Below are 17,773 nucleotides of genomic sequence, written 5' to 3' on the forward strand. Positions count from 1 at the left end.
TTCCAACCTACTGGCCTGCCCCACAAATTTCAGATTTGTCAGCCCTTATAGTCACATGAGCCAATTCCTTATAAGTCTCTCAATGTTTCTGTCTCAACACACACACACACACCCCCTACGGGTTCCATTTCTCTGGAGAACCCTAATACAATAAGCAATGCCAGGTGTTTCTGGAAGTAATAGCATCTACAATGGTAACACTTTTTCAGTATTTCCAGAGACACCCCATCTCAGTGATCCTCCTGCAGGGAAAAGTACAGGGCTGGCCCAGCTCTTCCAACTGGACTTTCAAATCAGTGAACTCTCTGATTCTCTGAGCTGTTATCTCAGAGAAACGCAGGCTCAACCACTGAGCTCAGAGTCCCTCTTGTGTACCCTGCGGAATTTAGACTAGATGGTCTCTAGGTCTTCTTCCAGGTCTAGTGGAATAGACCTTATGAAGGACCCCCAAGTCCTCACTGGCCAGATGGCTGTATCTTCCTGACACGGCCCCAAAAGAAGGGGGAATCCCATTTACAAAGCTCCCCTAAGTAACTTAGCTCTTTGGTAGGCAAAGTAGAGATTTCAAGGTTCAGCCATGCATCTAAACTTGACCTCCCATTTAGAAATACTTCTTCATATTCTCTGGGTCTCAAGTTATGGCCCCTTTGTCTGAAGAAATAGTCACAGACATATACAAAGTCACCCGCTATTTGGCCTAGAATATCACAGACCCCCTGAAGCCATCCATGCCTGGCTAACAGTTATTGAATGCTTTGAACTAGTCACTCTTCCCAGTGCTTTCCACAGAGCATCTCATTAATCTTCCCAACTACCCTAAAAGGTAAATTCTACTACCATCATCCCCAATTACACAAGGAGAAACCAAGACACAGAGAAGTAAAGCAATTTATCCGAGGTCACACAGCTAGGAAGTGCTGGAGCTGGGAGTCAGATTCTGGCAGACAGAGACACGCAAGTTTTCTGAGTCGGAGGATTAAGACCAGACAGTGACTCCTTGAAGGCTGGGACTGGATTCTACTAATACAGATACTCCCCTCAGAGTCACTTCTCCAGGATTTGAGTGGACTGGACTTCATAAGCTCATGGAATTATCATTACTGGGGTTGCTTTAATGATTAAGTGAGAAAATGAAAACGAAGTGCTCAGCATGGGACCCAGCACACAGGAAACACTGGGCTAACAGGGGCTATCATTCTTTGTTTTTTGTTTTTTTGTTTTTTTGTTTTTTTTTTCAGTATGGCACCTGCACAGCGCCCCTTGTGCACTCCCCGGGGGCGGGGGTGCTCTCCCCGGCATTGAAGCACCCCTCGCTTCCCCTGCCCCAGGGCAGGGCCCAGTCACTGGAGCAGGAGCCCAGTTAGGCTTGGCTCAGCCCTGCTGGAGCAGCTCTCCCTGCCCTGGCTCCGTGCCCGGCCTCCAGGGCTCCTCGGGCAGCCGGCATCTGGGCGGTGTCTGCCCCTCCCTGGCAGCCACCAGCATCTTGGAGAATTTCTACCAGAACCAGAGGATTGCAAAGGCCAGGGCAGCGCCTGCAGGAAACTCCTCCACCCTCAGGACTCCGAGGCACCTGGGGGAGCGCAGAGGCAGGCGGTCCATCCAGTCCCACCCGGGCTAAAGGTGGGTCTCAGACTTCTTGCTTTCCGACCCTGGCTGCCCTACCTAGGCTCCACAATATGTTGTCAAACGGGTTCTGGGGAAGGCGTATTCGGCCAAACGGCAGCTGTGGTACAAAGCAAGGCTGTTCTGTACGTTTCTGAGAGAGTCACCGATAGCTCTGATAAACAGAAACGCCCAGAGAAAAAGGCACACAAGGGTGACTGCTTTGCTCTCCATACCCCGGGCCGACCCCCTCCCCCACCCAGCATCTGGAGATGCTCTTACAGGCAAACAGGTTCTCTAATCAAAACCGGAATCTTCCCAAGGAACTTCGGGGAAGCCCAGTCAATCTGAACCAATACCCGCAGGATCTCCTTCCCAACAGCTGGCTCTGGGTGGGGGTGGGGGTGTCCCAGCTCCGCCAGTGGTCAGGGGTGCCGGGGGAGGGATACCAGGTAGGACCCGTGCCTGGACCAGCTGCCTGCCTGGGTGGAGAACTAGATCACGTGACTCGGGCTTCTGCATTTATTTTGCATGTGAGCATATGCTCCCTGCCAGGCCGCTTATTTTGTTCCTTTTTTTTTTTTTTTTTTTTTTAAGATTTATCCATCTGTTGAGGAAGGGAGCAAGAGAGAATGTCAAGCAGACTCCCCCGCCAAGAGCAGAGCCCATGACCCATGAGATCATGACCTGAGCAAAAACCAAGAGTTGATGCTCAACCCATGGCGCCATGCAGGCACCCCAAGTGCCAGGCACTTTAAACACATTCACGTGTAATTCTTCCAATGGAGGCATCAGTGCTGCCATTTCGCCCTGAGAAAACTGGGTTCCAGTGATGTGAGGTGACTTGCCCAGGATCACACAGCCAGTCAGTGGCAGAGCGGAGCTGCATACCCACACCCATCTCACTTCCAAACCTGTGCTCTTAACCTCCGCAGAGGGCTGACGATGCCAGTGACCTGCTACGTTTCCCCCATTTCCCAACTGTGTGACTCTGAGCCCGTTAATCCAACTCTGTATGTACATTTCTTCATTAATAAATATTGGTACCTAATATTCAGGAATAAGAGCTACCATTCAATAGGGCTCACAGTATAGCAGGCACTCTTCGGAGGGCTTGGTCTATGTTACTATTCACTATCTCCTGTTATGGTCACCATTATTATTCTGATTTTGAGGCTCAGTAAAACTAAGTAGCTTGTTCAAGGTCACCTCCTAATAGGAAACAAAGCCAGAATGTGAATGCCGGCTTTCTGACTCCTAGCCTTTTAACCTCTCCTTCCTCTGCCTGGTATGTTTCTGGGACAATTCGCTAGAGAATGAATGAAGGCTGGTATTTGACAAATTCCCCTCCAACCCAGCTGAGGAAATGGAAAGTTCCTAGAGCTCCAGAAGGGCCTCTCAAGGCCTGAGAACCCTACAGAAGAGGATGAAGAACCCACCCTTCCCGGCTGTATTGAGAATCAGACGAGAATTCTAAGAGTTTTGAGGACACGGGGGACACCCCTTTGTGTTGGATCAGAATCAGAATCATAAACGACCTCCAACAGACAACATGAAGAGGATTCATTCCTCTGCCCTCCCTGATGCCAAGAGATAGTATCAACAGAAAAAGAAATAGTCCCAGAAAAGAATTTTGAAAATCAGCACAAAGCACTGAGTCAAAATCTTGATAATTCAATTCCATCCCCTCTAGGCAAGAAACTTCTAGCTGAACTACGCTGAGCCTCAGATCCTGGTGTCCCACAGTAAATAATCTCTTCCAGTGGGATTTTTGCCATCACCAGCGGTTTACCCCCCCGTTCCCAATCCTCCTGCCTATACTGGGGATGGCTTTGACCTTGGGGTTCTTTAGCAAGCTCGGCTGCTCAGCGGCCGCAGGTAAAGCAGAGCGGGGAACCGGGAGCGTCCGGGATGGGGATGGCAAGTAGACTTAAGGAGGAGAGATGTCAGCACAGAGAAAGCCAGACACGTGCATAGCAGTGGGAAAGGGCACGGATCTTCCTCTCGGGACTGGGGTTCTAGCCTCTCCTCGCCTCGTCCTGGCTGCCCAGCTCTGGCTACTCCTGACCTCTCTGAAGCTCTATCCTCTCATCTGATAAATGAGTCTAAACAATCCGTGCCCTGGGCCCCCACCAGACTTACTGTGAAGGACAAATGACCAAGCCCAGGAAAAGGCTTTTCGTACTGTAAAGTGCCCTGGAGGGAGGTCCCTTCCTCAAGCCATGTCACACAGGGGAAGGCATCCTAACGTATCCGTATCCGTCCCACTGGGACAAACCAGAGGACATCTGGAGCCCTGGATGAGGCCTCTGACGCCAAAAGTGTCAGGTCCACAAATACCAATGGCCCAGGCCCTGGCACTGCTCTGGCTAGATGTCCCCAGGGCTGAATTTGCCCAAGGAAATACAATGGGAAGGAGATAGAGCCTGGATGTCAGCCACAGGGGTCTGAGCCCTGAGCCTGCGTGCGTGCATTACCCTAGGTGAAGTGAAAAATTCCAGTCCCAGCAGTGGGCAGGTGTGTCCCAGCTCTGCCTGACACCTGCTACAGGACACTGACCAAGGCACCCCACCCTCCCCAATCCCACAAAAAGAGGGACTTCAACTGTAATAAGAGGGACTTCATTTTTCGTGAGAATTAAGTGAATAAATATTTATATGAAGCACTTGGTGCACTTACTAGCTCTCATCATCAATATAATCTGCGAATAATGGAATTTTTTTTAAAAAGTTCAAACTTTCCAGGAGTTTAAACTCAGTAAACTGAATTCATGGAACCCTCGCTGGGTTGACAGCTGGATGGCGATCTGCATGCGGGCAGGGACAAGTCTCGCTGGTTCCTGACCTGATATCACTGCAGGGCTAAGCGCACAGCCTGGCAGAGTCCACTCCTGATCAAAATTTGTTGAATGAGGGGCGCCTGGGTGGCTCAGTGGGTTAAGCCTCTGCCTTCAGCTCAGGTCATGATCTCAGGGTCCTGGAATGGAGCCCCGCATCGGGCTCTCTGCTCAGCAGGGAGTCTGCTTCCCTCCCTCTCTCTCTCTCTCTGCCTGCCTCTCTGCCTACTTGTGATCTCTCTGTGTCAAATAAATAAATAAAATCTTCAAAATTTGTTGAATGAATTTATGCTTGAGAGAAGCAGTAGGGAGACACGACAGCAAATGAGAGAAGGGAGGGGGACAGGGACCATCCAGGCAGTGATTTACGCCCAGGACAGGCAAGCAAAAAGAATTTTTAAAATTTTTTAATCATGAAGGAGATAAGGAAAAGGATTTTTTTTTTTTTTTAATTTGTAAGTTGTGCTATGGGGATGGAAACAATGATGAGGGTAATAAACTGGAGGGAACGGAGACCCCCCCCCCCGCCACTCAAATATTAGAGCTTTAATGATTTTCATGCAATATGTTAGAGTTTCAGTCTCCGCTAATAAAATGGCTCTAACTCAATTACCAGAGGAATGATTCACCACTGAGCAATGTCAGCTCTGAGCTTCTGAGTCACAGCAAGTCATAAAGGTTTTCATTACCCTGTGGAAACTCACCCCTGGAAGGCTGCATTTTGTTTTTCTTTTTTTTTTTTTTTTCCTTTTCTTTTTTAAGTTCTTGTGTTCCTGGTACATGTTCTCCCTCTCTCAGCCTGGGTCCCCATGATCCCCCCTCCTCCTCCGCCGCCCCCCACCACGCTGAGCAACTCCATCCACTCAGAGCAGAAAGAGAGCATAATCTGACTTGGTTGTTTTGGGCAGAGGTTGGGTGTTACCTCCCTACCCGTGCTGACCTCAGGGAATGCACATGGAGATTCTGGAATCAGACAGGCCCGAGCTGAATGGGACTGGTCCCGGCCTCAGTTTCTCCATGTGTAAAATGAAGATGATTGTTTAAGACCTACTCCCTAAAAATGCCCATGAGAATTAAACAAGGCAATAGGCACAGGTGTGGGCACAGCAACAGGGTTTAATAAATGGCGTGGTGGTACAGCAAGTGGTTGGTACTCAGGCCGTCTGCACCCCTGCCCCCCAGGTCAGAGTCTCCAGAAGACCTAAGCAGCAACGAATGCTTACAGCATTTCCTACGTATGTGCTTTCTATTTACTCATGCTGGTTGTCACAACTACCCTCTGGGGTGGGGACTGTTATCATGCCCATTTTGTAGATGGGACAACTGAGGCACAGAGACGCCGAGCAGCAGTGAGTGAGAGGAAGTCCTGGACTCCTCATGGCTGTGGCTGTCCTCCCGCTCTCTGTGCTGTGTAATAACCACACATGGCAGTGTACATCTAAATCAACGAAAACTAGAAGATATTAAAAACTCAGTTCCTCGAGTCATACTGGCCACATTTCAGTGTTCCGCAGCCACATGTGGCTTGCGGCTACCATCGCATGCGAGGCAGATCTCGAACGTCTCCACCATCCTAGAACGTTTTAAGAGACAGCTCTGATCACACAAATAAGTGACTGCCCAGTGAAGTAAGCAAACATGAGTAAAACCCTGTCTTATTATCACATGGACCAGTTGTTTTGACAAAATATGCACCCTACATAGACTGGGTTTCGGGATTCATAGCTTCACCTTGGGAAAGGAGAGCATAAAAGCCTGGCATCAGCTGTCCTCACTTGATTTGGAAACTTCTTACTTCCTTAGTCCCTAACCTAGACCACTGATTTTTTAAATATTTTATTTATTTATTTGACAGATAGAGATCACAAGCAGGCAGAGAGAGAGGAGGAAGCAGGCTCCCCGCCGAGCAGAGAGGCCGATATTGGGCTCGATCCCAGGACCCTGGGATCATGACCTGAGCTGAAGGCAGAGGCTTTAACTCACTGAGCCACCCAGGTGCCCCTAGACCACTGATTTTGTTTACTTTGCCACATGCAAAGAGAGCCAAACTTCAAGAAATGTGCAAAGTAAACACCTATTTTTTTAAGTTTATTGATTTTTTTCATAATCTCTACACCCAATGTGGAGCTCAAACTCAGAATCCCAAGATCAAGAGTTGCACATTCTTCCAACTATGTCAGCCAGGTGCCCCCAGTAAAAACCCATTTTTAGTTCAAGTACCTTAAACACATCATCTTGTTTGACTTTTACAACTTTTTGAAGTAGGTCTTATACCCACTTTTCAGCTGGGAAGACTGACATTCAGAGAAGTTCTTTGCCATTAATAAGACCAAAGCCCTCCTACAATGGTCAGAGGTTGGCTGGGGCTCCCCTGCCTTCCAGCTTCCTTTGTGGTGCAGCTTAATGGATCCCAAACAGCCTGTGGAAACTCTGAAGTCTTAAGTACTCCAGATCAGTTCTGTAGTTTGCAGGCAGAGGGATCTGGTTCCATATGGTCCCATCTGGTCCCTCTGGCCTGTGAGACCGTGATTGTCACCGGTGAGACTCCTTGACCCCTGAATTCACCAAGGACCCCCTGAACTCAGGACTGACTTCCGGAACTCAGGAAACCCCCACAAGTTTCTACCTGTCAATTTCATCTTTAGAAGCTAATGAACGAATTGCTGAAACACAAGAGAAACGTTTGAGGATCTGTAAGCAGATGAACCAGAAAGTACAGACAGTTACCTCAGCTGCACTCTGACCTTAAAACCCCCTCCGAATAGTCATCCCAATCCCTAATAAAAGGAGCCTCCCGTGCCACTGGAATTATTCCCATGATCCCCTTATTTGTATAGATGCAGATGACACTGAGAGGCAGCGCCACATGGTGTAGTCTAACTCTGGACGGAGGGGCCTACTTTGGTCTGGTAACGTGACCAGAGTGAATCAGGTGAGGAGCTGGAGTCATTGATTCAATCACTACTTCCTGCTCATCTGCTACCTGCCAAGCACTAAGTTAGGTGCTGGGGAAAGAGATAGTCCCTGACCTTATGAAGTTTACTGTCTGATGGAGGAGGCAGAAGGAAATCCACTAAGCCGGCAAATACATAACTGTGTGTTCTGACAGGAGCCACGAAGGAGTTCAGGATGCTGGAGAGACAAATATGGAGGGATCCTGTGAGGACCTCTGGCTCCAGCCCTGCCTTGGGGAGCCCAGATCAACCAGAAGGCCTGGCACTGCAGGGCACCAAGACTACTGCCCATCTGCCTTCAGCACTGCTATGGCTCTTGGCATGATCTCGGCCACACAGACATCACAGGGCCGGGGCCCCACTGCCAACAGGCCATCAGCCTCTCTCAGGCTGCTGCCGGGCTCCCCCCTCATCACAGAAGGGCTTGCCTTGCTGCTGACCATTGTGGCTGCCGACTACACTGTAGAGCGCCTCCCTCTGAGTTCTTGAGGTAAGCATGAGTTGAAAATCCAAGTCAACAGAGAGCTGCTAAGAATCTACTATGTTCACATCCATTAGGATGTCCATTATGGAATTAAAACAAAACCAGAAAATAAGTGTTTGGTGAGGATGGGGAGAAATTGGAACCCTGTACACTGCTGGTGGGAACGTTAGTAAAATCATGCTGTCAGTATAGAAAACAGTGTCGTGGTGGCTCAAAACCTTAAACACAGAATTACCGCATGACCCAGAGATTCCACGTTGGGCTTCATGCCCCCAAAGAACTGAGAACAAGAATTCAAAACCAGTATTTGTACCCCCGAGTTCAGAGCTACCATATTCACAGTAGCCAAAAGGTGAGGCAACCCAAGTGCCCATTAATGGAGGAATGGATAAACAAAATGTGGCCTTACCAGGAGGAAATGTTCTGACACTTCCTACGACACGGAGGAACCCTGACGACCTTGGGCCTAGTGAAATAAGCCAGCCACGAACAGACAAATAGCGAATAATTTCATTCAAATGAGGTACCCAGGTAGTCAAGTTCACAGAGACAGAAAATAGAATGGTAGTTGCCAGGGGCTGGGGGTGGGGGTGGGGGAGTGGTGAGGAATTATTATTTAATGAGTACAGAGTTTCAGTTTGGGAAGACGAAAAAGTTCTGGGGACTAAAGATGATAGTACAAGGGCAGGAATGTACTTAATGCTACTAAACTGTATAGTTAAAAACAGTTACAATGGTAATGTTTATGCTATATTCAGTTAACTACAGTTAGAAGAACAGCAACAATAAAGAACCAATCACGTGCCTGGTCAAGAAGTTACAAGGCGCTCTCGCAGAATCAGACCTTGGCTCTGCCTTCCACCTGCTTGCACACCACAGCTGCCAAGCATCCCATTTTTTCATCTAAGCCTGGGCCACCCCTCAGATGGCCCCCAGGGGTTCGTATGCCCCGCCCCAGCAGTGGGAGAAGGATTATGGGGACATAGAAAGCAGAGGAAACGAGTGTTTGCCACACAATGACAGACGGTCCCTGCCTTGGGATGGTACAACTTAATTTTTCAACTTTATGATGGTGCAAAAGCAATCTGCATTCAGTGGAAATGTACTTTGAAGTATGAGTGCGGGTGTTTTCCTGGGCTAGCGCTCTGCTGTGCGATACCCCCATGCTGCTGCGGCAGGGGCAGGGAGAACAGCTGCCAATCACCCACACAATCACGAGGGCACACGACTGATACAGTCACAACCATTCTGCACCCAGACGGCCACTCTGTTTTTCACTTTCAGTATAGTATTCAATAAATTACACAAGGTATTCGATACCTGATTATAAAACAGGCCTTGGGGTAGATGATTTTTGTCCAGATGATGTAAGCTAATGTAAGTGTTCTAGGATGTTCAAGGTGGGCTCGGCTACGCTATGATGTTCTGTAGGTGAGGTGTGTTGAATGCATTTTTAACTTACGATGGGTTTATTGCGAAGTAACCCCATCATAAGTCAAGAAAGATCTGTGTTATGTGCCAGACACTATGACAGTGTTGTAAATATTTTATCATTGTTGATCCTTACAGCGTCCCTGTGAGGTACGTATCATTCTCCTCATTTTATAGATGAAGAAATAATCACTCAGAAATATAGTTAATCAAAAATATTTAGTTCCCAATGACATACCCAAGAGTGAAACTTAGTCTGCCTAGTCCAAAGCTCATCGCTTTACATGTATTGTGCTGATTACAAAAAGAAGGAGGCTCTTTTAGGGGATGGAGTGGGGTTGGGCAGAGGATGGCAAAGCAGACAATGCCCTAGCTGGAGGAAGGTGGGCCAGGTAGTTCAGGGTCCAGGCCAAAAAGCTCAGCTTGTGTAGTAGGGGCATCTGGGATACCTGTCTGGGGTGTCTGTGTCCCTTGGCATGGCTGATTAGACCAGGGGCGAACACCTGACCAAAACCGAGCCAGCTGTGTCTTTCTCTCAAAGAAGAGACACCGAGGCTGTAGGAGACAGAGAATCTGGACCAAGTCACCTCCATAGTAACTCAAAGCCCCGTGCACAGGGCCAACTGCAGAGAAGCAGAAGTAAGAGGCTCCATGAACACAGCCACTGTGCAGAGAAAAAATGGATGTCATGCACAGGGAGGAAGAGGTCCCATAATCCTTGGGGGAGCGAGCGTGAACGCCACCCTGCTTGACACAATTCTGGCTCTTGTAAAGACCATCATTTCGATTCTGGGAGATTTCTCTTTAGCTTTGGGGAAAAAACCCAAAAAGACAAAACTACATTTTATTTGAGCAAGCTTGCAGGTGTGTGTTCCTCGCATAAGCAGCTGTTGGTCATGACATCTTCTCTTTCAGGCAGGCCAACCGGGTAGGGAGAGAAGGACCTTAGGTGAATGAACCCACAGCTCAGCTTGGTTAGGTTCCCATTGGCCTCTGGGAAAATAGTAAAATTCATCTTCCCTGTCACTTTCTATTTCTATGCCTTTCTTTTCTCTCTAGCTCCAGTGCTCATGCTGGCCTCCTGCGGAGCCGCCCCACCCAGCCCTGTGCTCACGGGCAGGGTAAACACCTGAGCCTGGGTGGGGGGGGGGGGCGGCAGAGCGAGTCCCACTTCACAGAAGAGTGTGAGGAAGGGTGGCCCCATGAGCCTGACCAGTGTGGTTTCGGTACTCATTTAATTCAGTCAGATCGCTTTCTCAGTATCTTTTATGTTAGTTCCTTCCTTCTCATTCTGGCCCTGGGCTGAATGGCCTCAGCCCTGGGAAAGCATTCGCCCCAACCTGTGCTTTAACTACCCTCTCTTGTACTCATGTGTCCTTCGCAATGCAGCCTAGCATTTCCCCACTGCGTTATAGTAAAACACAATCCCTAACCACACTGGATTACCCTCTGTCAACCTCACCACACAAGCCCATGGCTCCCACGCCTTTCTGCGCTGTTCTGAAGCCTGGCATGTCTTCCTTCTCGTTACTTCTGTCCTGTTTCCTCAACCTTTAAGACCGAGTCAAGGGAGTCTTCCCCACAATGGTTATTCCTCTTCTGTCTACTCATACATTGTAATTCCATACGTTTGTTCTGGTCTGTAGCTCGTTCCTGCGTTCTAACAAGTTGATTTCCTAGACCTAGGAGACCAAAACATATTATGTATATTTTTCTAGACTTACCCCTCACATACTGTCTGGTGCTTGTAGATCTTCATAAAAGCAAATGTTTTCGAATAGGAAGAGAAGTTGAGGGGTTCCCATGTGCAATTTCACATGTATATTCACTTAATCCTCAAACAACCCTATCAGGTAAAGATGTTATTAAGAACACTGAAGCTGGTATCTTATGATCTCACTGATACAAGGAATATGAGAAACCAGACAGAGGATCATAGGGGAAGGGAGAGAAAAATGGGACAAGATGAAATCAGAGAGGAAGAGAAACCATAAGAAACTCCTAATCTCAGGAAACAAACTGAGGGTTGCTGGAGAGGAGGCAGGTGGGAGGGATAGGCTGGCTGGTGATGGACCCTGGGGAGGTATGTGCTATGGTGAGGGCTGTGAATTGTGTAAGACTGAGGCATCACAGACCTGCATCCCTAAAACAAACAATACATTATCTGTTAATTCAAAAAAAACCAAAACCCAAAAAAAACCACCAAAGCCAAAAATCTTAATTCATTTGCCCATGAACACACAGGAAGTAAAGGATGGGAAATGGGATTTTTATTCAGGCCTCTCTGGCTCCAAAGCCCAGGGCCTTTGCACCCTAATGCCCAACAGTCTTTGCAACTAATGCCCAATAGTCTTTGCAACCAAACACCTAAGGCTAAGTTAGCTGATAAAGCTGAAGGTGCCAGCTGTCCACACAGCTGTTTCTGAATGTTCAGAGCCACTCACAGCACACCCCTACTCAAAAGGACAGTTGTTCAACAGAAAGTACACCAAGGATAGGCAATCACTGCCATGTCATGGCATATGCATTATGTATTACAGGCCAATGAACAGTTCATCTATGAATTCTCACCATAAAATCTCATCAGCTTCACGTTTTCCTTGCAGCATCAAGAATGCAAAAAGTACTATAACACCAATTTGCGCCTGGGTAACACGTGCTGGGAAATGATGATGCTCAGTGTTCAGGAATGTGCAGGGCACCTGGCTGGCTCAGTTAGAAGAGTATGTGACTCTTGATCTCAGGGTCATGAGTTTGAGCCCCACGTTGGGTATAGAGCTTACATAAATAAATAAGCCTTAAAAAAAAAAAAAAAAAAAGGAATATGTGAAGTGAAGTGACCCTTTGCCAAGCTTCATCCACAAAGCACCTCAGGGAATATTAAGTTTAATTCTTCCTGAAAGAAGGGAGATTGGCAGACTTCTGATAGTCCCTTTCAGGACCAACAATCAATGACTTTATTGCACTAAGCTGTCTCAAATCTCCTGCCGGCTCTTGCTTTCGTGGCCAATATCTAAAATGTATATTCAACATTGGTGATATGCTAGGGGTTGCAGAGGATATAAAAATCTCTTTTCTTTCTGGCAGGGCAAAATCCCATGGGAATAGAGAAACTCACCAGCAAACCCAAACCAGCAAATACCAGCAACTTTGAGCATGCCTTGAGGGCATGCGTTCAAGTAAGAGATGTTGTGGGAGAGGGGAAGAAAAACAAACCATTTAATCCGTTTTTTAAAAGGCATTGTGGTTTTGTAAATGACTGAAAGCCTGTAAAACCTGCCTTTAGGAAGTCTACCTCTGAGAGTTCCCATGCTTCATTCAATAAAGTGGGGCTACTTTCCTTAGGTGGTGATTTTCCAAGCTCCATACTCCCGGAAGTGAGGGAAATGACTCAGTAGATTAACACTTCTGCTTTCTTAAGTGTTTCTTAAACGCAGGACAGTAATTCTGTGGGAGCACCAGCATGGCAGAATTGTCAGTTGAGCCTGTGGGAATCTTCTGCGCTAGTCCCATGGTTTATCTGGGTAACATGTGGGCTGCTCCCCAGGTGCTTTCACAGATGACAGTGAATGAGACTTTCTCCCATAATGCTTCATCATTCTTAAATGGAATTTCATAGCTTTTCCGCTTCTTTAAAAGGTTATTTTAAAAAATTTAACTGTAAATTTTCAAATAGCAAATTGCTTTTTGCTTAAAATAGTCAGAAAAGTCTCTATTGCATGTATCCCAGCCTTGGGGTTTCTCTACAGATCTAATCCCCTTTGGATAAGCCATTAAAACTCCATTTTTCAAAAGAGGAAAAAGAGAAGGTTCTCAGAGAGCTCAAGTGGTTTCATTAAGACTACGAAGTTGCTAAGCTTTTTAAAAGGAGGTCCTAGAAATATCTAGGATTTCACTCCAAAAACATGTCCAAATGAAATAACAGGTATCCAAAAAACAGTTAATAATGTGACAATTATTTGGTGACCACTGGAATAATAGCTACTTCACAAGGCAATGATCTACACAAGACCAGAACAGAAAATTCTGGCTAATGAAATGGACAATATCATAAGGAAAGAATGAGAAAAATGTATTGTTGCAACAATTACACACCTAGGAGCTAGATGTTTCATAGGAACACAATGTTGTCATGTTGTAAAAGCATAGCAATATTAAGGACTGCAAAAAAAAAATTTCCTCTCAGTCAATCTAATGCTAAGAGATTTGACACCAAAGCAAGAGATGAGCTAGAGGGAAAATGGAAATCTATGGCAACAACCAGCAAAACCATCTTTAAGAGAAAAAATTAAAACAAAACAAAACAGAAAACAGTGCCACGAAAACAAAAAAGATAATCTGTCCTTCAGAAATGCACACATTCACAAAGACTGCACTGTAAGAGCGTCCATTACAGCAGGAACACGGCTAACAGGGAGTTGTTGCAACAACTTTCATGTCGATAACAGAAAGTGAAGAAGAATTCAAATCAAACTGTTCTGACTCATTATTCACAGGTAATAAGGGGGGACAGAAAGAAAGAATAGGAGGTATGTGGGAAGGATTTTTACTTTTGAGTCATATAATCCCTTCCGGATGGTTTGTTTTGTTTTTACCTTGTGTTATTTTCCTCTTAATAATGTCTTAAATATTATTTTAAAACAAGTTTTAAGCCTGTTATGTTGGGGGAATCATGAAGTCTTGGAGTTCAGAGAAGTCGCAGGCACCTCAGCCCAATTCAGCTTCACAGCCTGGCTGTCTGCATGGAACTCAAGAGAGGATGGCCTCCTCTCGCTTGCAGGTGCTCTGGCCTTAAGATTCAGAGTAGCTTCCAGAAGCTGGTGCACCCCAACAATGTGAAAAATCAAATAAGCTTCATGGTTTTCATTGTCTACTCCTGCACTGAGAAACATCCATGACATTCTCTCAACAGCGACTCTAGTAACTCCCAAATCCTCCTGGCTCCTACCAGGTCCTAAGAAGTTTGGTTGTCAACCTCAGGACAGGCTGGAACACAAATGATTGAGGTCAAGGCTAAACCACCTGGCTGGCAGTGCAGCTCATTCCCTACTACAGGGGAACTACAGTCTCATGGGGCCTCAGGGTCTATACAGTCATCACCCTTAACACCCATCACTGGGACAACCTTCCTACCATCTTGGAGTTGGAGGAGAATTGGTTTTTGCCCTGACCTTGCCATTTTATGTATTCAAGGTCAGCATTTTACATTTCAGTAAACACGGGGGCTTTCCTTGATCTTCCCTTAGGATCTTTTACCTGTTACTCTCCACCACCACCCCACCCCTGACACGTCACACTGTGACATGCATCCCCACTCCCTAGGATGGACATATCTTTGTAAGAAGCATCCTTAGTTGTGTCAGTCCTTAATGTTACTTATACCCAGTGTCAAAATTGGAGGCACACCTGGAAAGCGTTTGCCTTCGCCACTGTTTAAAACTACTGAAAGAGGTTGAGAGGAAGAAATGGGCCATTTCTGTTACTGTTATCAGCTCCAGTACTCCACATCTTGGTGAGAGCAATACATGCAATTATACAATGGCGGGATTTGACAACCAGAAGGAACCTCAGGGAGGTCAGTTCCCATCATTCCACAGCTCAGAAACTGGAGGCCTGGGTGGTAAATCTGGGTAATTTAGGAACTATCAGCCAGAGGCCGGGCCTTCCTACTCTGAGCTCAGAATTGTTTCTGCTGTCAGGTTGCTTGGATGAATGACTGACTGACTTCCCCCCCCAGTTTGCACAACCAAAGGAGACTGGAAGAGAGACTCGAGTTTAAATGATCTAGTAAATATAACTGGAGAGACTACATTTGCCCGATTTAGCTGACGTTTCCATGTTCCACTGAGTGCTTATGTGGATAGCTTCAGGCATATTTTTAGAAAGTTCTGACCAATGCTGCATATACACTGAAGAAAAAATGTAAGCCAGATTTCAGTCCAGTGTTAAATTCTAATTCTGCCATAATCTGTAGGACTTGCCCCACATAATGAAATCACCAGGGTGAACCCAATACATTTTGACATGTCTTTACGTGTCAATGGTGAACATACAGACTTTTCATGTTATGTCCCTATTATGCAATCACTTCAAGGAAAAACAAAAGACTCAAAAGCAACTAATACGTGCAAGGGAACATTGTTGTAACACGACTGTGTGATATTCACCAAACAGTTTTTCAAATCACGTTGTCTTTTAAGAATTGAACTTTCACCCTCTAATCTTTTTTTTTCTCTCTCTTTTTTTTTTTTTTTAAACTAAACCACCATTGAACAGCTTTGGGTTTCATTTCTCTCATTTTCTTGCTCATTCTTACAGATAGGTTTGAGAAGAGAAATAGATAAAATAGACAAAAGAAAGGAGAAAGGCATAGATAAACCAGAAACTGGAAGGGAGAAGTAGTTGGTTCCTGGAGGAAGAGAGAAATGTTTGAGGTGTGGTCAGAGGCGTGGTCAGGAACCCCGTGCCCAGCAAGGCTCCTACTTTCTCCGTCTTTCCCTTGGGTTCTCATCCCTCCTGCCAAGAAGTGAGCGGGCAATCTTACCAGTGACCTTGGACAAACAGAAAATGATAAAGCTCCTAAACTCAGATGAGGCACATCACCCCGGCCCAAACTGGGATCTCCAAGGCCTGCGAGCAAGCCATCACACTAGCCACTCCTGTCCCCCTCCACGGCAATCCAGTGTCATAAAAGAATAAACTTCTGGAATTACAGTAGGCCTTGTAAAGATGATCTAATCTAAACCCTCCTCATTGTTTTTACAGAAAAGAGAACTGACATCCAGAGAAATGAGGTCACTTGCCCCAGGTTATTCCAGCAAGACCCAAGTAGATGCCCAAACCACAGGCTTGCTTTGTTCAGAGCTCTTTCCTCTGTGAGCAATTTAAAAGCTATGAACACACACTCTCCAAGTCTGGAGAGATGAAGAACAATGACAAGACGGCACAAAACAACATGAAAACAAACTAATCCGAAATAATAACTTCACCCCAGCTCCCAGAAGTCTGATGAGGAAGAGGCAGCGAGTGAGCTGTTCTATGGAGTAATGGTACCTGGAACAACGTATCTGCACTTTTCCCTCTGTGACCCATGTCTCAAAAGCAGAGACAATAAACATGCAACAAGACTGCCCAAACTTACACTGAACCAACACAGGCCTATCTGAGACTTAAAACTTAGGGATCAACAAATTTTTCCCTACACAGGCTTACAGAAATCACATCAGTAGAGTTAAAACATCCGGCCATTGGATGAGTCTCAAAACCCTGGGGGAAAATGAAATGCCGTCCAGGGAAACCGGTCCTCTCCCCTCACCTGCGCGCAGGTAACACAGGAGCAAAAGCCAGAGAGGCTCTGCTTTATCGGTCGACTAAACGCAGAGTGTCAGAGTGTGACCCACGAGACTTCCCATTCCACAACAGGACCTGAGAAAAAGAAGAAAAGTTCCCTTACCCTTGAAAATCACAGACACAATAGGATCTGGTTTCCCAAATTTCGTTTTAGGGATATTGCTGGCAGATTCCACTATCACCCGGAGCATGGCTCTTCCTGGGCGGAAAGCAAGTTCCAGCGAACGGAGTTGAGCCGAGTCTGCGCTGGGGCTCCGGGCGCGCTGCTCCGCCGGGGGAGGCGGACCGGGTGGAGGAGGAGGGAGGGGGGAGAGAGGGCAGATCTCTCCAGTTCTCCAGTCCCGAGCGCAGGGGGAAAGGCAAGTGGGTGGATCTCTGATGGCTTGTGTACCGAACACGACGTGTAAACCGACACCCCAACTCCCGGGGCCCCCGCAGTGCCGCAGGCACCCGCTTAGGAATTGGGAAATGTGGAAGCGAAAAGGACCAAACCTCAACTAAAAAAAAAATATGTGCAACATATGAAACCGAAGTGGGTTGGTGCTAATAAATGCGGCCGGGTCAGGGGACCTTCACGACGCTGCTGCCTTTTAGCCAAAAATCGCGAAGCCGAATTGATTGGTTTTCCGCCACCCCTTTTCATTATTTTCTGAGCTTTTCATGGAGTTTTAAAACTTTCCTTTTTTTTTTTAAATTTTATTTTTGCTGTTTCTTCTCTCATTCTGTTGGACACACCCACTCAGCAACCACTTGTGTTTAAAAAAAAAATTAGTTAAGGATGCCCCCTGTTGGATGGCATAGGAATAACTGAGTTTATTGCAAGTAAACCCAATGTGGAGGCCTTAATATGGGTTTGCAAATTGGTGGATTGGGGGCTGTTTTTTCGCCTTACAAAAGGATTCAGCATGGGATTTCTTCAAAAATCCTTAAGAGATGACAGCTGGGCACTTAGGTTTTCCTGGTCCATCAAAAGCTGCTAACAGTCTTCAATGGAAATGGAGAAGAGGCTCTCTACTTTTTCAGAGCTAAACCCCAGGAATGCCTTCACTTCCTCTGCTCAAGAAAAAAACAAAAAATCCAGTGACACTTGTTAAAGCACAGTAAGGCTCTATTCAA

The 17,773-nt window shown here is 46.5% G+C and overlaps 1 protein-coding gene across 6 annotated transcripts in view; it reads right to left on the reverse strand.

The window, feature by feature from the left end:
• The window catches only part of MYOF (myoferlin), a 158,976-nt gene extending 141,867 nt beyond the window's left edge, over positions 1-17,109 (reverse strand). For all 6 annotated transcript variants that reach the window (XM_032314143.1, XM_032314140.1, XM_032314142.1 and 3 more), the window contains exon 1: positions 16,761-17,109. In XM_032314143.1, coding sequence (XP_032170034.1) covers positions 16,761-16,848 — 88 coding nt within the window. In that variant the 5' untranslated portion in view covers positions 16,849-17,109. The remainder of the gene's footprint in view (positions 1-16,760) is intronic.
• Positions 17,110-17,773: the final 664 nt, after the last annotated feature.

This window comes from Mustela erminea, chromosome 14 (genome assembly GCF_009829155.1).
Source record: "Mustela erminea isolate mMusErm1 chromosome 14, mMusErm1.Pri, whole genome shotgun sequence".
NCBI lineage: Eukaryota > Metazoa > Chordata > Mammalia > Carnivora > Mustelidae > Mustela > Mustela erminea.